The 18,734-nt window shown below is 37.6% G+C and overlaps 1 protein-coding gene across 4 annotated transcripts in view; it reads right to left on the bottom strand.

Annotated features, from left to right (window-relative positions):
• plx (PTB_TBC1D1_like and TBC domain-containing protein plx) overlaps positions 1 to 18,734 on the bottom strand; it is a 79,417-nt gene that overhangs the window by 24,798 nt on the left and 35,885 nt on the right. For all 4 annotated transcript variants that reach the window (XM_074109292.1, XM_074109295.1, XM_074109294.1 and 1 more), the window contains 2 exons: positions 6,318 to 6,487; positions 879 to 978 (listed from right to left, as the gene is read on the bottom strand). In XM_074109292.1, coding sequence (XP_073965393.1) covers positions 879 to 978; positions 6,318 to 6,487 — 270 coding nt within the window. The remainder of the gene's footprint in view (positions 1 to 878; positions 979 to 6,317; positions 6,488 to 18,734) is intronic.

Raw genomic sequence — 18,734 nt, forward strand, 5'->3', positions numbered from 1 at the left:
GGTAGATAGAGACGTCGAGGGGAAAATGCGTTTAGTGCTAGAGTTTTACACTCACTCACTTCATGAAATAGCAACAGTGGAAACAATTTTTCACTTACTAATGTACCTTTTATATTTCATGCATTTCTGTATAATTATATTTTTTTAGTTTTATTGATTTTTATTTTTATCTGAATTGTTGAGGCTCAGTTGAGGCCTTATTACCTCGGTCTTAGACGAAGATTTTACTTTATGCATAAAAAACCAGTTTATGTCGCCTAGGTCCAGCATAAACACGAACTTTACGAGCATGAGAAGAGATTTTTTTTTAATTTTTTAACCCAAAGATATTTTTATGATAAATTCGGTTTTTGTTCCTTGTACCTTGGTTAAGAAACTTATTATTTTCTTTTATAGTTCCGCATGCAAAATCGTCTACATACAACTAGCGACGTCAACATGGACTCCAAGCGACAAACCCCTTAATGCCCTGATCACACGTACCGAGTAGTATGGCGAGACAGCAAATTGGTACTCGGCCGAGAGAATAGGGTGGGCGAGTAGGTGTTTACACGCATTTTGATTTCCCTGGTGACAGTGGCCAATACGCGGTTGCGCGGCCGCTCGCTACGACGACGCTACTGACTGGCGAGTGGCGAGTGAACGAGTTCATACCTGCCGAGTGGCGAGCGAGTCGGCGCGGGGTATGCTGAGAGGAGTTGCGGGGGTGGGCACTCGGCCTAGTAAACAAACCAGGCTCCGAGTGGCTCGCTCGCCATTTTGCTCGGCCGAGTACTAGGCCGAGTACTCGTCACATAGTACACACGAACCGAGCACTCGGCCGAGGACACTCTCTCGCCACTCTACTCGGTACGTGTGATCAGGGCATAAGTAGGTACCTCAAAGAAGTGCGAGTCTGAGGGCGAGAGGTCAGCACATAAGGACGTGAGGGCCGACTCGTTGCTGGTACTCCTCATCAGCAGTGATGGTTCACTAGCTCTGGAATAAAAGCAAATATAAAGCGTAAACATATCGTCGATAATAAGTACTGCAATGCCGCGTATCCTACAAAATGAGCAAATTTCGCTACTGCAGGGCTACTACGAAACTCGAAACTCGAAGTTCGTATCGTACCGTCTCTCTCGCTCTCGTATTAAATAGCATAAGTGTCAGAGGGACCGCACGACACGAACTTCGAGTTTCGAGTTTCGTAGTAGCCCTGCTGGTTAAGGTAAGCGTCCGAGTGGTCGACACACTAATAAGAGACAAACCCAGTGGCGTAGCTACCAAGGGGCTAGGCTGGGCAGTGCCCCGGGGCCCTCAAGCTCAGGGGGCCCTCGAAATTCTGCTTTATAGCTGATGATAAAGTTGCTTAGCATTTTTAAAGTATTGTGTATATATAATGATTTTACTTCAAAAAACCTTACCAGTTTTTAATAGCAGTGGACCCTATTTTTTTATTTGCCCCAGGGCCCTAGGTTACCTAGCTACGCCACTGGACAAACCTAAGGGGCTGTTTCACCATCCACTGATTAGTGTTAACTGACAGTTAAATGTGATGCCGTCTCCGTCTATTCGAACAAAACAAATAGAGACGACATCACATTTAACCGTCAGTTGACACTAATCAATGGATGGTGAAACAGCCCCTAAGTGTAGTAAACCGGTCCTAAAAGAGAGACTGAAAACAAACCTTTTAGAAAAAAAAAAAATGTAAGTAGGTATTTTGTGCATGTAAGTTTTTAGTTGTGAACTATTTTTAACCCCCGACACAAAAAGAGGGGTGTTATAAGTTTGACCGCTTTGCGTGTCTGTGTGTCTATATGTCTGTGTGTCTGTGTGTGTGTCTGTCTGTCTGTGGCACCGTAGCTCTTAAGCGGGTGGACCGATTTGAATGCGTTTTTTTTTAATTGAAAGCAGGTTTTCTAGCGATGGTTCTTAGATATGTTTTATCCAAATCGGCTTTTGAGATATTGAACTTTGAAGTGATAAATTCGGGGGTTTTCCAACTCTTCGTCGGTTAGGTTAGGTTATTAGTTTGTCAACTGTTTCGTATGGTGCATTATTCAATAAATGTATTGAGCGGTTCATCGCCAACAAACTGGTAAAATTTTGGCGATACCAAAGTTTATATACAAGTGCATCATCATCCCAGCCTATATACGTCCCACTGCTGGGCACAGGCCTCCTCTCAGAACAAGAGGGCTTGGGCCATAGTTCCCACGCGGGCCCAGAGCGGATTGGGAACTTCACACGCACCATTGAATTGCTTCGCAGGTTTGTGCAGGTTTCCTCACGATGTTTTCCTTCACCGTAAAGCTCGTGGTAAATTTCAAATGTAATTCCGCACATGAGTTTCGAAAAACTCAGAGGTGCGAGCCGGGGTTTGAACCCACGATCCTCTGCTTGAGAGGCCATAGGTCAAACCACACGGCCACCACGGCTTCAGTGCCGTAAGATTAAATAAATAAAATAAAATAAACTAAGTTACTTAACTGAGTTTCAAATTACTAAGTAGTACTAAGTACTACTTTGTTTTTACATTTCAGTTTTATTTAAAGTTTCTTTAAATCCGTCGGGTATGTATTTGGATTTCTTAAACATACTTCATCTTTGTCTGATATACGTCATTTTAGTATTTCGCTCCCTTTCTGTCTCATGACATAATTTATCTCGTCTCGTTGGCTTTGCTTTACAAATAACCACGGAAATGGGTAACTTTGTCACATACGTATTTTGTCTTCATAACGAATATGTAAAATTGACTGTTTAGTACGAATGTTCATTCTATTAATAAGATGAACTGACATTGGATCACCGCCAAACGACGCGGCGCGTGGCTTTGGCCCAACCATTTAAACCATAGACATATCAAGCAAAAGGGTTTTCGGAATTCTCAATTTTTTGTTTAAAATTATTCGAACTTTGAAACGACAATATTTTTTACAAGCTTTTATTCGACTTGCAATGTATGTATGTATGTCTGTAGGTATGTAATATGTCAAATTTAAAGTCAAAATATCTTTACTCAAATTAACAAGCACTTATGAATGTCAAAAAAAAGTTTACCACCGGTTCGGAAAAACCTGTGTGCCCTTAGTGTAAGTTTTTCGGTTACAAAATACGTCTCGATCGCGTTCGCGTTAAAATCTCAATTTGTATGCAAACACGAACAGCCTAGCGGAACGTTTGCGATGTTCGTGTTTCCATACAAATTGAGATTTTAACGCGAACGCGATCGAGACGTATTTTGTAACCGAAAACTTTACACTAAGGGCACTGTTGAGAAGAATCCGGCAAGAAACTCAACGAGGTATATTTTTTTTAAACAGATTTACAATATTATTAAATGATAATGTAATGATATGTGTGGGGATACAGATTTATAATATTATTAAAAGATAATCTAATAATATGTGTGGGGATAATCTTGCAAGTTGAATTTGAGCCGCTTCTACTGGAAACTTGAAATTCGGGTTAGGTATAGAGGTGAGACGTACTAGGCAAAACGCGGACTGAGTCTTGCGAGTACGCGTCCACAAAAAGACTAGATCCAAAGACTAGGTCCACGAGTATCTACGAGTACTTAACTCAATTGACTCGTTGCGTAAACAAAATGGTTCCCTTAAATGCGCTCCCGTGATTGCGTATACACCGTACAAGTTTTAGTAGTTTTACGAATAGGTATCCAACTACCGAATTCCACGTCACAGTTCAGTCTTCACAATTAATATTTTTTAATTTTATATTATATTAAATACCGACTAAAAACTTCCCTTCATGCTTTATACAGGCTTAAGACTGTCACCAATTTTTATAAATTTTTCAGTTAAAAAGTGTACATAAATGCTTGTTTTCAAGTTGGCGGAACGTGTCAGCCGCCGTACTCCTAAATACTCGTACGCTAAAAGAATCGCGGGCGGGAACGCGTACTCACGCGTCCAAGCCAAAACCTATTCCAAAAACCTATTCCAGTAAATACGTCTCACCTCTAGTTAGGTAAATACTTATGTAAATCTGGTGACAATGCAATAATGTAGTACATAGTTAGTGACATCTTGGTGGTCCAACCTCAGGCCCTCCTCAAGGGTTAATGCAATTGGCTTCAAATTTGGTACGGAAATGTAGTTTGGACTACAATGCAAAGTGCAAGTGTCGTCTCGTGATCATGGCGCATGCAACTGTGCCGAAACATCGAGCTTCTCTAAAAACAAGGTGCTCGGAACAAAAAACGAATTTAAATAATAAAGTTCGTAATAACCGTATTGTAATGCAAATACTATAAAAAGTAGTTAGCAAAAAGCTTTCATTACAAAATAAATTTTTAACAAAAAACTTTTTACTTTTCTTTTTGTTTAACTTCTCTAAATTGGTTAAGTTATTCTATTCCGTGGTTATATAGTGGTGAATCTTCCAGAATTGCTTGTACGGTCAGCTAAATATACCGTCTATTTATTTTTAAACAAGTTCCTATCAAATGAATATGTCGCTAAAGTCGAACTTTCAAGTTGACAGGCACGTCTATTGGCATTATTGTTTTATGACATGCAAACGATTATCAACTTTAGGGTGGTAGACCACATATTTGGCTGAAGGGACATTGAAGAATTTTAACATGCACATAATTATTTAAACATATTTCCTCAACATAGCGCAATTAGTTTGTTGATTCATGTCTTTTCAACCGCAATGAACTGACTCATGAACTAAACAGGGAAGAAATTAACTGTTATATTTACGCTGAAGATTCTTGCCAAAGAGCTCAGTTTGTTATACATAACAAGGCATTCGGTTTATTGCCAGTTTTCTTTTCAATATTGTAAGCAAGGTAGATAAAGTATGTGAACGAGATTATTAAATCGCTGAATTTCTGATTGTCTGTCGGTCTGTGGCATCATAGCTCTCAAACGAATATACCAATATCGACGCTGCTTATTATACTTAAAAGCGAGTTTCAAAACGGTTGAACAGATTTTTTAACAAACATAGCTAAGACCCGTGAAAAGCCGTGGTGGCTTAGTGGTTTGACCTATCGCCTCTCAAGCAGAGGGTCGTGGGTTCAAACCCCGGCTCGCACCTCTGAGTTTTTCGAAATTCATGTGTGGAATTACATTTTTAAATTTACCACGAGCTTTGCGGTGAAGGAAAACATCGTGAGGAAACCCGCACAAACCTGCGAAGCAATTCAATGGTGCGTGTGAAGTTCCCAATCCGCACTAGGCCCGCGTGGGAACTATGGCCCAAGCCCTCTTGTTCTAAGAGGAGGCCTGTGCCCAGCAGTGGTACGTATATAAGCTGGGATGATGATGATGAGCTAAGACCCACGACAAAGAAACTTGCTTTAACGTAAAAAATATCAAAATTGGCCCATTAGTTTGAGAGCTACGATGGCGCAGACAGACAGGCAGATATTGATGTCAAACTTATAACACCCCTCTTTTTTAATACGATCTGACAAATTTGCCATCAGGTGGAACTATGGAAGAGATACATAAGGGGGCGGGCATTCATGAATCACGTGAGGCAATCCCCTTGATGAGATATTGCAAGATTTTGCTCGATCCCCTCCCTTAATCTTACGTGAGATTTTTCAAAACGCATACTATTTATAATGAAAATAAGTAAATACATTTAACTAACTCAGTTTTGTCACAATTTAACAATATTTGTTGAAAAATAAAATTACTTAATATTTGCCGAGACCACCCTCTCCCCCATGTGAGATTGAGTGAGGTTTGGCTCAACACTGACTGGCCTCAGTCTGCTTTGGATCGGGAGGAATGGAGGACATAGGGGGAGGGCCTTTGACCAGCAGTGGGACATCAATCCAGACTAGATAAAAGTGTCGACAATACAAACTGAAACACAGGTGCAGAGAAAAACCAGAAAAATTAGTCCACAATGGGAATCGAACCCAGGTCCTTGGCATTCCGTGCCGCTTGCTATACCGCTACACCACCGCTGGACAGTGATACAGACACGAATTTCTCATGCACCACATATCTCAGCTTGTTTGTTTTCTTATTTAGTCACTTAAGCAGCGACACTAGCGACATCTATGCTGTAGCCCTCATCGAGAAACTTTCAGCACCCCATTGGAACTAACCGTTCACCCGGACAAGAGATGTCGTCACATTAAGATTGACTTTTGGGAATCTTTTTGTATTTTTTATTTAAATTCCAAATCTTTTGTTACTTTTACGGTCATCCCGTAAAATCCATATCGAAAAACATAAACAACATAAACATTTTATGCGATAAAAGTAAGAAAAAACTTTGGAATTGAAATAAAAAATACGAAAGATTCCAAAAAAACAATCTTAGATAAAAGTGCTTACAGGTTGCTATTGCAGTTTCTGGGCAGCGATATCGCAGACGTCTGCCATGGCAACTCCTGGGCTTGCTGCTGGAAGCCCGCGTTCCTGGTGACGTGGAGGGAGCTGGTCGAGGACCTAGGGCTCGGCGCCCCGGGGGACGGCTCCCGCATCTGGGTGAAGAGGTCTGTCACCTGGAACATAGAATAGAATAGTTTAATTAAGTACAAATCACAAGATTACAAAAATGATCCGCCTTTGTACAAGTATCTCAAACTTTGTCAATCGTGTTTTGTTTATTTCCTTTTGTGCAATAAAAAGTTTACATACATAAATACATACATAACCAGCATTGTCTTGTAAGTACCAAACTAGGCTGAGCCTGTATTTTGTATTCACTGAGTCAGGTTACAAATCAGACAGATAAGTAGTATATGCCCCACATGGTGCAGTTAAAACTACCTATATGCAATCCAACAACTACACACACACACACACACACACACAAAAATCACGCCTGTATTCCCAAATGGGGTAGGCAGAGCATACGAAACGTTACCGCTTCGGAGCCACTTTTAGCAATTTTAGGTTTAAAGTTTGACAAAAAAGGTACAATAGTGACAGGTTGCTAGCCTGTCGCCTACGGTATACCTTAACCTATATCCTCAGTCGCCTCTTACGACATCCACGGAAGAGATGGAGAGGTGTAATTCTCACCCGACACCACACGGGTCAACTACAATGTTAGAAATACTCCACAAATCTAATAAAACAATGTAGTGCAGGGGTGGCCAACTTGATTAGACCCAAGATCTACTGTTTACTGACGAAACCCTGTGCGAACTATCTATTACATACTGCATGAAATCTTAAACAAAACAGCATAGTGTATTTATATCTTTTGCCTTGCCACGATCGACTGGACTAATAGTGTATATTGTATCTTATATAGACAAATAGTGTATATTGTATCTTATATAGACAAATAGTGTATCTTGGACGGCTAAATCAAAGGACAATTAAGATGATGCTGAGAAAAAAGAAATAACATTAAAATTAATAAACTAAACTCCAATTCATTAGAATCTGACAATCCTGTAGACACTTCCAGCCTACTAATATAAACACCGGGCTGCCTAAGGCTTTGTGATGTGACTATTATTCTTTTTTGATTCCTTTTAGATGATAATTGCAACAACAGGGACATATACAATCAAGTGTGCCCACGATACGGTGTCTTAAATATGTAGAAAATTGTCAGATTCTATTGAATTGTACTTTACATGCAGTTTACATTAAAGTGTGTATCATGAGATCATGGGAAATATTGGTTAGGTATCATTGAACTATAAACCTAACCAACAAAAAGTTGGAATACCCCCGACTTTGTCACTTCAAAGTTTAATATCTCAAAAACGGCTTAACCGATTTTGATGAAACATGTCTAAGAACCATCGCTAGAAAACCTGATTTAAAAATATAAAAAATCGCATTCAAATCGGTCCACCCGTTTAAAAGCTACGGTGCCACAGACAAACAGACACACTCATTTTGCGTCGGGAGTTAAAAGCAATTACCATGCTCACCCGCAACCTTATGATAGCTACGTTTAATTAGACTCGACATCTAGCAGCATGATGAATACAGCTTAGGTGCTTTCTAGCGCTAATAGTATTTAAGGCCGCTTCTAGACGTCCGTTGTTATTAACGGACCGTTTTTTTTTGGCTTACCTACAATGAATACTTTGTCCGGCGACGAAACCATACGGCACCGCAAAAACGGACCGCAAAACCATACGGCACTGAAAAGAACGGACGTCTACAAGCGGCCTAAGCTAAGCCGCAGACGGACAGACGGACAGGCAGATATGGCGTAACTATAAGGGTTCCGATTTCGCCATTTTGGCTACGGAACCCTAGAAAATCCTGGAATTCGGGAGGCCATAATGGGGCGTTTTCAAAAAAAAATACCATTTCTTTTTTTTTGAAATGCAAAAGAGGGGTGTTATAAGTTTAACCGCTATGTGTGTATGTCTGACTGTCTGTGGCACCGTGGCTCTTAAGCGGGTGGACCGATTTGAATGCGGTTTTTATTTTATTTGAAAGCAGGTTTTCTAACGATGGTTCTTAGACATGTTTCATCAAATTCGGTTTAGCCGTTTTTGAGATATTGAACTTTGAAGTGACAAAGTCGGGGGTTTTCCAGCTTTTTGTTGGTTAGGTTTTTCCTACTCAGAATCAAGAGCACAATCGATTCCGATAGTTTAAAAAATGTCCCCAAAAAAGACAGTTTTGCGACGTTTTTTAGGGTTCCGTAACCAAATGACAAAAAACGCGACCCTTATGGATTCGTCATGTCTGTCTGTCTGTCCGTCCGTATGTCACAGCCACTTTTTTCCGAAACTATAAGAACTATACTGTTGAAACTTGGTAAGTAGATGTATTCTGTGAACCGCATTAAGATTTTCTCTCAAAAATAGAAAAAAAAAAAAAATTTTGGGGGTTCCCTATACTTAGAACTGAAACTCAAAAAATTTTTTCATCAAACCCATACGTGTGGGGTATCTATGGATAGATCTTCAAAAATGATATCGAGGTTTTTAATATCATTTTTTTCTAAATTGAATAGTTTGCGCGAGAGACACTTCCAAAGTGGTAAAATGTGTGTCCCCCTGTTACATCTAAAATAAGAGAATGATAAAACTAAAAAAAATATATGACGTACATTACCATGCAAACTTTCAGCGAAAATTGGTTTGAACGAGATCTAGTAGGTAGTTTTTTTTTAATACGTCATAAATCCTAAAGTAAAGGAATGTTTTTATATTATGTTACTTGCTGCTACGGAACCCTTCATGGGCGAGTCCGAGGCCGCTGTTTTTCATACACTCATCATGGGCGTGAAAAAACAGACCAATAAAATTTTGTATGAAAAAATGGGGGGATTTTTCAAAATTTCAAAAAAAGAAAACGTACACTTTTTTTTGATAACGCTTATTAACACAACAGTAGGCAATAACAAATTGACGCTACTCTGTTTACCAAGCGTCATTCAATTGTCTATAACGGCCGACCTAACCTTGACTCCGCGTCACCAATAGATGTCACTTAAACGTTATGATGACGCACAGCCATTAATTGTTTTTGTTTGCCGACCTTCGATAAAGGATGGTTCGGGGAGCCACTAGTGATGTAACATTGTAATCGAAAGATTCAATTTCGAGTCGGACCACAAGATGTGAAATAATTTTATCATTTGTAATGATTTAGACGACCGGATGGCCTAGTGGTTAGAGAACCTGACTACGAAGCTTGAGGTCCAGGGTTCGATCCCCGGCCAGGGCAAATATTTGTATGAATAGTACGAATATGTTTACTACAATCGGGTTTTTAATTTTCTATTTTTTTCCTACTTTTTGATATTTCTGTAAACATAGTAACTTAAAAGTGTAATGATAATGAGGTTTCATTTGGTATATGTACCATCAACCAAACATATGGTCGACCTTAAAGTTGATAATCGTTTGCATGTCATAAAACAATAATGCCAATAGACGTGTCTGTCAAATTGAAAGTTCGACTTTGGTGACATATTCATTTAATAGGGATTTGTTTAAAAATTGATAGACTAATTATTTGGCTGATGGTACCTACATATTGTAACAATAACAATGCAATTTTTTCCCTCTCCAAAATTTTTATTTGCTTATGCCATAGTGCAATATTATGTACCCTATGTCACTCCGACAATTATGACGAATCCAATGATACCTCATATGTTTAGACTGCAGCGAGGACCAAGGTAATGGACATACATACATACGCTCGAAAAACATAATCCTTTTGAGCACTTGCGTAAAAAAAAAACATTAAATTAAAAAAATTAAAAAACCCGACTGCCTTAAAAACTAAAAGGAAGAAAATAACTGTAGTAAATTAAAAAAAACATAAAACCCTGACCCTGAGACTGCCTTAAAAACGAGAAGGAAGAAAATAAGTCTAGTCGTCTAGAACTCTGTCAAGAAGCTCATTTAAGGTTCAACAGTCGGGACCCATTAGCATGATTTTTTGAGCTGGTTACGATTTGAATGGGTCCCGACTGTTGAACCTTAAATGAGCTTCTTGACAGAGTTCTAGACCACTAGACTTATTTTCTTTCTTTTAGTTTTTAAGGCAGTCGGGTTTTTTGATTTTTTTAATTTAATGTTTTATTTCACACTATTTTGATATTTATGTGAAAACGGTAGATTAAAAGTATTATAACCCATATATATTTAGAACGGGCTAATTATTAGCTTTCATTTGATACCCATACTGTTACAATACAAAATATTTTTTTTATTTCTCCGGCATATTTTTTTTCGCAGACGCCATATTGAAATATTATACACCCTATGTCACTCCGACAGTTATGACAAATCCAATGATACCTCGTATGTTAAAATCCGTCCAGCCGTTTAAGCTGCAGCGAGGACCAAAGTAATGGACATACATACCCACATACATACATGCATACATACATATGCTCGTAAAACATAACCCTCCTTCGGGAGTCGGGTAAAAATGAACAGTGAATCATTTAAAACCATGAGGTTATTTATAGAAGTAAAACATGCAAACAAGACGACAAGAAAACAAACAAGTTCTTTATAAGGATTGATTGTCCTTGCCCCAGATCAGCCCCAGATTCGCAAATGAGCACAAGTTCATATATGCCATTTAATCTAATCATCATCATCATTATCATCATTTTTACCCGACTGCCCAAAGGGTTATGTTTTTCGAGTGTATGTATGTATGTATGTATGTGGGTATGTATTTGTCCATTTATTTGGTCGTCGCTGCAGCCTAAACGGCTGGACGGATTTTAACATATGTGGTATATAGATGTGTCATAACTGTAGGAGTAACATAGGCGTCCGCGAAAAAATATATGGCGAAGGAATTAGAAAATATATTTTGCATTGTAAGAATATGGGTATCAAAGGAAAGCTAATAATTAGCCCATTCTAAATATGGGTTATAGTAGTTTTAGTCCACCATTTTCACAGAAATATCAAAAAAGTATGTTTTTTAAAATTTGTTTTTTTTTTTACTTACCGTGTTTGCAAGTGATGGAATTGTGCACAATTCTAAAGTTCCGTTTAATAGTTACGTATGAACAGACAGACCTTCAAACGGCAATGCGTGTTGTGACAGTATGCCACGTGTTTAGAAATAACACACTGCGATTAACATTTCAATATGGACTAGGGTTGACAAAATACAGCGTTAAAAAACCTACACCTACAAGTGAAAATAGTAGATTGTACAACAAGAGCATAAAACGAGCCATTTTACCCAAGACGTTCATATAGCCACCCGAGCCGGTACGGTGAGGGTGGACAGACACGTCGAGGGGAAAATGGGTTTAATGCTCAAGTTTTACACTCTACTTTTCACTGCGATTGCGAGGAAATGAAATAGCAACAGTGGAAACAATTTTTCACTTACTATGTACCTTTTAGTTTTCATGCATTTCTATATAATTTTTTTTTCGCTTTATTGATTTATTTTGATTGATTGTAATTGATATATATTTTTATATAAATTAAAAATGATTAAAAAATATGTAGAAACTTTTTTGTTTGTGGCTCTTGACACCAAGGTCACCTTGGTCTTAGACGAAGATTTTACTTTATGCACTAGAGCATAATAAAAAGTCATTTTATTTTGCCTAGAACCAGCATAAACACAAACTTTACAAGTATGAGAAGTGAAAAATATATAAGACCAAAAAAGTATCTATGTATTTTTTAAATCATTTTTATTTTATGTAAAACTAAAAATCATGCAATCAATGATTTGATTAAAATAAATCAATAAGACAAAAAATTTATAATTATGTAGCAATCCATGAGAAATAAATGGTACCTACCTAGCAAGTAAACATTGTTTCCACTGATGCTTTTAAATTTTCTCTCAATCGAAATGAAAAGCAGTGTAAAACTCGAGCATTAAACCCACTTTCCGCTCGACGTGTCTATATCTCTACCCTCGCCGTACCAGCTCGGGTGGCTGTAAGTATGAACGTATTGGGTAAAATGGCTTGTTTTATGCTCTCGTTCTACAATCTACTATTTTTTACTCAGGAATCTACCCGATTTCTAAAATTGGTGATACGGCAGCGTTGCAGCCCTAATGCCTCGTTAAGTGATGTCTACACGTAATGAATACGCTGATAAACAACCGGTTGTGTGTCCTTATCATTACATACACAGTACACACACATGTATATCGTTATGTCATGAGATTTATGAGCCAGTGAATTCAATTGAAGGCAGATATTACTACCTCTATATTGAATAATTTGTAATGAACAATTTTTTTTTTATTCGACTGGATGGAAAACGAGCAAGTGGGTCTCCTGATGGTAAGAGATCACCACTACCCATAGACACTCGCAACACCAGGGGGATTGCAGATGCGTTGCCAACCTAAAGGCCTAAGATGGGATACCTCAAGTGCCAGTAATTTCACCGGCTGTCTTACTCTCCACGCCGAAACACAACAGTGCAAGCACTGCTGCTTCATGGCAGGATTAGCGAGCAAGATGGTGGTAGCAATCCGGGCGGACCTTGCACAAGGTCCTACCACCTGCAAGAATTGAAGCAGAATTATTCAGATGGTGGAGATAGGTCATAAGATTGATGATACGTTTTATTTTTATATGCACACGGATTATAAAGAATAACAAAAAAGAACCGGCCAAGTGCGAGTCGGACTCGCGCACCGAGGGTTCCGTACAAATATTTTTATTATATGATGTAACTAATGCTTTTCACATATTTTCCTTTATCTGTGCTATAAGACGTTGCTTTGTACCAAATTTCAAGATTCTGAGTTCACGGGAAGCATCCTGTAGGTTTTGATTCCCTTACGAACGGCTGTGCGATCTTTTGATTGCGTTGGCTTGACAGACGGACGGACGGACAACAAAGTGATCCTATAAGGGTTCCGTTTTTAGGATTCCGGAGCCAAAATGGCAAAACGGAACCCTTATAGTTTCGTCAAGTCCGTCTGTCTGTCTGTTTGTCCGTCCGTAGGTCACAGGCATTTTACTCGAAAACTACAAGATGTATATCAATGAAATTTGGAGTACAGATGTCTTGTCAAAGCCGCTATTTAGTTTTTTAGTTAAATTACAAAATTAAATATTTATATACAAAAATATATTTTTTAACTCGCATCAACGTGTGAAACATAGTTCCACAGCTCTTTTGAAAAGATAGTAAGGTTTCTCAAAAACTTCTTTGATTCATTGAAGATTTCCGGAAATAATCGCTCCCAAAGTAGCAAAAATTGTGCCCATCTCTATCTTGTAAACCGTTTGTCCAAAAAATATGGAAAGGTAAACACTTAATAAATAATTTCAACGAAAATTGGTTTCAACATGATCGGATATACTTGACGTTTTTGAGTTATTGCCGAAAAACTGCGCTTCTCAACAAAAGGACGCAAATACCGTGAAGATACGCTCTTTTCCTCGTAACAGATTTTAAGAAAGAAAGAAAGAAAGAAAGAAAGAAGACATTTATTCACTTACACAGAAGACACACATATACAGCAAAATTAACACAAATAAAAAAAAAAAATACAGAAAAACACATGAAAACATTAAATACAATATATACAATGTTGTGTGTCCCCGCGAAAGTGAGTTTAAGACTGTAGTAAGTGTTTTAATTCTGTTAACGCACTTAATATTACTTGTTTTTTTTCGTAATGGCTACGGAACCCTATCTTGGGCGTGTCCGACACGCTCTTGGCCGGTTTTATTTCCTTTTGAGGTACGGAACCCTAGAAATGTAGAAAAAAATACATATGTCGCAGGGAAATGGCTAATATAGGATTTGGATAAATTATCTAAGGGATATGACCAAAACACGCAGGATCTTATAATGGCGAATCCATTTAATCATTTTCCTAAAAAAATATATTTCAGTCTTTATACTATAACCAAGGTCTGGCTGCCAAGGGCTCTTGGTTCAGTAGAATGGCGTATATTTGTTAAGGCGTGTCATATCTCTAGAAGACGACACCGGAGAAGGTGTTCGAGCACGTCCGCGATTTTTGTGTTTTTATATGTCTGTTTGTTTTGTATAATTTTAATTTTACAACGCACTGGTGTTAATTGTAATGCTGTAATTTTTTGTTGACCAATAAATAAATATCTAAGATACGCAGTGATTTAATATGCGTACGTCTTTTGCTAGTTTTTTCGTCATTCCGACTTTTATGACATAGGTGGAGTAAGTTTTTATGACCAATTTGTATTTAAATGACAATAACAACAGGTTTTTCTCTTTTGTAATTGTAAATTTGTACCTACTAAGTGAATGACTGACTTGTTATTTTAACTTGACTTGCTTTTTTCCCAAATTATTAGCACTAAGACGTTGGATATTTTGATTTACTGCCATTCAGTCATCAGCATCATCCAGCCTGTATACATCCCACAGCTGGACACAGGCCTCCTCTCAAATTGAGAGGGCTTGGATCATAGTTCCCACGCAGGCCCAGTGCGGATTGGGAACTTCACGCACACCATTGAATTGCTTCGCATGTTTGTGCAGGTTCCCTCACGATGTTTTCCTTGTTTCCAGCGCATTAATTTCTAAATACTACGAAACACGAGATGCGAGCCCGGTTTTTGAACCCACGATCCTCTGCTTGAGAGGCCATAGGTCAAACCACTTAGGCTGTCATTGAGTACAAATGAAATAAATTTTTGGTAAAAAAATCATTTTGAACACAAGCTTTTCTTGCTGACTGTACTTTTTGTTGACTGTACTTGCATTGTCACCCAAACTACATTTGCATACCAAATTTCAAGTCGATGCCACTAACCGTTGAAGAGTTCCGTCCTGCGGAGACGATCCTGGCCGGACTACCAGAATGTCACTACCAGATTATTGTACTGTCGCGCAATTTACATAAGTATGCCAAATTTCAAGACAATCCGACTACTAGAAGTGGGTCAAATTTAACTTGCAAGATTTGACCCGCACATACATTGAACATACATTGCAAGTTAATAAAAAGCTTTGGACTATGTCTAATAATAATGCTAATGGACTAGTCTAAATAATAAGTTCAAGCAGAAAAAATACAATTTAAAATACATCAACAAGGAAGACTGTCCATCATGAATATCATCAACAATGGTATCTTCTCCCGTGGTGACATTTTAACTCCACCACTTTTAAATTCCTTAAAAACGAATTAATATTTATGACCGAAATATAAAGAAAATAAAAGTCCATAACGAATAATTATTGGAGTAGACACATTAACACATATATTAAGAAGTGTTCTATCAGACAACATGATTAATTTTCATTCAATTTTTATGGAATAATCGACAAAAACTAACAAAAATGCAACGTTGCCAGCTCAGCAGGTATAAACGCTCTTACGTCTTACTTTTTTCCCATAACGGATCTCACAGTTAACTTGTATGTTATTTAACTATGTTAATATCAAAAACACACGTTATTTAAGCACAAACCACGCCAGTCGTTAATAAGTGTTAATTAAAAAGTTAAACCTACAGAATCAATATGGTAGCATGTTACGACAAAGCGCAAAACAAAGTACAACTGAAGACATATTTAAATAACCACTAAAGATGAATAAGAGATATATTCACTGACTAGCTGTTGCCTGCGACTACGTTCGCGTAGTAGTATCCCGCGAGAACTATTCAATTTTCCGGGATAAAAACTATCTTATGTCCTTCCCCGGGACTCAAACTATCTGTACACCGAATTTCAACTAAATCGGTTCAGCGGTTTAGACGTGATTGAGTAACATACATCCAAATATCCAAAAATTCAAACCTCCAAACATCTTCACAAACTTTCACATTCATAAATAGTAGTAGGAAGTAGGATAGTTGGATAAATAACAATGATTTTAGATAGCCGTGGTGGCCTAGTGGTTTGACCGATCGCCTCTCAAGCAGAGGGTCGTGGGTTCAAACCCCGGCTCGCACCTCTGAGTTTTTCCAAATTCATGTGCGGAATTACATTTGAAATTTACCACGAGCTTTGCGGTGAAGGAAAACATCGTGAGGCCCGCGTGGGAACTACGGCCCAAGCCCTCTTGTTCTGAGAGGAGGCCTGTGCCCAGCAGTGGGACGCATATAGGCTGGGATGATGATGATACTACAAGTTACAGAATATTCTCAAAAATGTACAATAGTTTATGGAAGTTTCCGAAAACATTCACGAGAACTTAAAGCAGGTTTCCATTCAGTAAGTTCTCTACAGAATTTTTTCATAAATGGATATTAATATGTGTCATAATCATCAGACAGAAGAGGTCCACTGTTAAACAAATACCTCTCATTCCCCTCTCATTCTCCCTTAGTGCAATTTTTGTTTACAAAATACGTCTCGATCGCGTTCGCGTTAAAATCTCAATTTTTATGGTAACACGAACAGCGCCTCTAGCGGAACGTTTGCGATGTTCGTGTGTCCATACAAATTGAGATTTTAACGCGAACGCGATCGAGACGTATTTTGTAACCGAAAACTTACACTAAGGGTACAGAACACTATGGGCGACAACTCGCCACTTCTATATTATTGTATCAAAAAAAAAATCGAAATCCATACGTTTATTCTGAAAGGGCTCTTTTATATGACACTTTTTTAAATTACCAGCGCTTTTGGAAAGACCATTATTGCCAAGAAGAATGCGCCGCAAGAAACTTGGCAGAAAGTCATTATTCAAAACAAAATATTTAATTACGAGACAAATTTACTATTAGATATCAATCAGGCAGGTCTAGTTGGAATTCTTTAATTGCTAAATTCTCTTAGTTCTCTTTAATGGTCATGTTTTTTGTTTTCACTGTAAATAAACTTGTACTGCAACACCTTGTTGAATAATTTCCGAATATTTGAATTTTGACTGATCACCTTGTAAATGTTTTTTTATTAAATAAATAAATATCATGGGGCACTTAACAACTTATAAATTAAGATTTTAACGCGAACGCGATCGAGACGTATTTTGTAACCGAAAACTTACACTAAGGGTACAGAATATACTATATCGAAGAAATTTTCGATATGATTTCAAGGGATACCAGTAAAAGTAACAAATTTGGAGTTGAAATAAAAAATACAAAAAGACTCCAAAAAACCAATCATAAGACTATACTATATTTGACTATGTAACTTTTCTAAAATTTGGTTCATTGCTAAAAACTAGCCAAGTCAATTTTATGAATTTAATAAGTACATGGTTTTTTTCCGTGTACCTACCTTGATTTTAACGAGGCTAGATAGGTATTTCGATATTTTTTCTTATTTTTAGCTCCATATTTTTTTTCCAGTCGTCTCGTGGCCATGGCGCATACAACTTTTCCGAAATATCGAGCTTCGACAAAATCAAGGTACGCGGACCAAAACTGGAATTTAACTCATAAAATTATTATTGACCGCGATATTGTGTTGCCAAGTCAAATCTTAAACTTGAATAAATAAATCTTGAGCAAAATAAATGCATTGTGTAAATAATTGTCCGTAAACAAGAACTTGTTACACAAATTAATTTAGGAATCCATAATTTTCTACGCAGAACTTGGCACCTACCTAGATCATATAGGTACAATCCGTGAGCTATTAGAAAAACCTTCGGGTTTCGGGGGAAATCGGAAGGATTCGTTAGCAGAAAATGACAATTGTCTTTTTGACTTAGTAGCAATCCATCACGTTCGGAAATTGATTTCCATGGGAAGTTAACTTAGAAGCCTTAAGGCCGCCATTGAGGGAATAATAATAAGTTAACTTAAACAGGATATTTCAGTAAATAGCCAATAACGGGGTTTTATAATAAATCTAAATATTTTGTAAAGAAGCTGAAATTTTCAAGAAAAGATCAACAGATCGTAAATATTTTAATAAGGTTCAAGACCGAGTTATAGAAGCAACGGGGATTCCTAAGTACGTTAAAAAATATTAAACGAAAGCAGACCAAAAAAAAATCATTTGACATACCCAAGAGAAGTAGATACTAACAACAGCTCTATACAGGGTGGCCCATTTATAACGGTCAGTATGGGAAAGTCTGAAACTATACGACATACAAAAATTTCTTCTTAGGAACCATGACATCGATTTTAATAACAAGAAAAACTGCATTCATGCATTTAAAAAAACCTGTACTCAGCTCGGGAATCGAACCCGGTTGTTTTGAAGAAAAAAAAACTTACACTATTTCTATTTAGATATCAACTGTGTACGTCTTAAGAAGTAAATGTGTCCATGAAACATTATGTCTAAAATGAATAAAATGCATTGTTTTCACATACTTTAATTTATTTTAGTTGGTGTACAAACAACCATAGAGACAATTTTACATGACAGAATTTGTTGAATATTGTAACGG

This window comes from Choristoneura fumiferana, chromosome 28, assembly GCF_025370935.1.
Source record: "Choristoneura fumiferana chromosome 28, NRCan_CFum_1, whole genome shotgun sequence".
Taxonomy (NCBI): domain Eukaryota; kingdom Metazoa; phylum Arthropoda; class Insecta; order Lepidoptera; family Tortricidae; genus Choristoneura; species Choristoneura fumiferana.